The sequence below is a fragment of the Haliaeetus leucocephalus genome, unplaced genomic scaffold, assembly GCF_000737465.1.
Source record: "Haliaeetus leucocephalus isolate CR32 unplaced genomic scaffold, Haliaeetus_leucocephalus-4.0 Scaffold840, whole genome shotgun sequence".
Taxonomy (NCBI): domain Eukaryota; kingdom Metazoa; phylum Chordata; class Aves; order Accipitriformes; family Accipitridae; genus Haliaeetus; species Haliaeetus leucocephalus.
The window spans coordinates 530,093-530,957 of NW_010973276.1; the positions used below are offsets into that span (position 1 = coordinate 530,093).

The following is an 865-nucleotide window of genomic DNA, read 5'->3' on the forward strand; positions in this document are numbered from 1 at the left end:
GGCCTGCAGCCGGGCGGTGCCGCCGTGCTCTTCCGGCCGGGCACCAGCGGGCTGGGGCTGCAGGAGCCACTGCGGATGGCGGGCGAGGGGCCGGCGCAGGCCCTGCCCTCGCCTGGCGTCCACCCTCCCTTCGCGCCCGCCATGGGCGGCCTCTCGCAGCTGCAGTCGCCGGGCGGCGGCGTGGCGCTGCCCAGTGCCCCCGCCGAGCGCCGTGGCCCCACTGACTTCGCTGCCCAGCCAGGCTTCCCCTTTGCGGCAGCAGCGCGGCAGCCGGTGGCCCACGGGGCCGCGCCCGCCCTCAGCGCCTCACCAGGTGCCTACCCGCCGCCCCCGCCTGAGTTCCCCCCACCACCACCGCCGCGGCCTGCCGCCAGCAAGCTGGGCGCCCTCTCGCTGGGCTCCTTCAGCAAGCCGGCCAGCAAGGACAACGTCTTCGGGCAGAGCTGCCTGGCCGCCCTCTCCACTGCCTGCCAGAACATGATCGCCAGCCTGGGTGCTCCCAACCTCAACGTCACCTTCAACAAGAAGAGCCCGGCCGAGGCCAAGCGCAAGCTCAGCCAGGCTGAGCCCGACCCGCCGCCGCCTGCTGCCCCAGACTACTTCCCGGCGGGGCCGCCGGCAGGCGGGGGCGGCGCGGGCAAGACGGCGGGCGCTGCCCCACTGCTGCCCGCCGAGAGCAGCCTCTCACCTGGCTACACCCTGGAACCGGCGGCCGGCGGAGAGGGGAAGGCGGGCGGTGGGCGGGGGCGGGGCCGCCGGAAACGGGACAGTGGGCACGTCAGCCCCGGCACCTTCTTCGAGAAGTTCTCGGCCACGGAAGGCGGCGGGGCAGGCGTCAGCCCGGGGCAGCCAGCGGTGCCGGTGG

At 76.0% G+C, this 865-nt stretch overlaps 1 protein-coding gene across 1 annotated transcript in view; it reads left to right on the forward strand.

The window, feature by feature from the left end:
* The window catches only part of MN1 (meningioma (disrupted in balanced translocation) 1), a 51,691-nt gene that overhangs the window by 12,788 nt on the left and 38,038 nt on the right, over window positions 1-865 (forward strand). Inside the window, exon 6 of the mRNA XM_010582258.1 lies at window positions 10-865. This exon is cut by the window's right edge and continues 798 nt beyond it. Coding sequence (XP_010580560.1) covers window positions 10-865 — 856 coding nt within the window. The remainder of the gene's footprint in view (window positions 1-9) is intronic.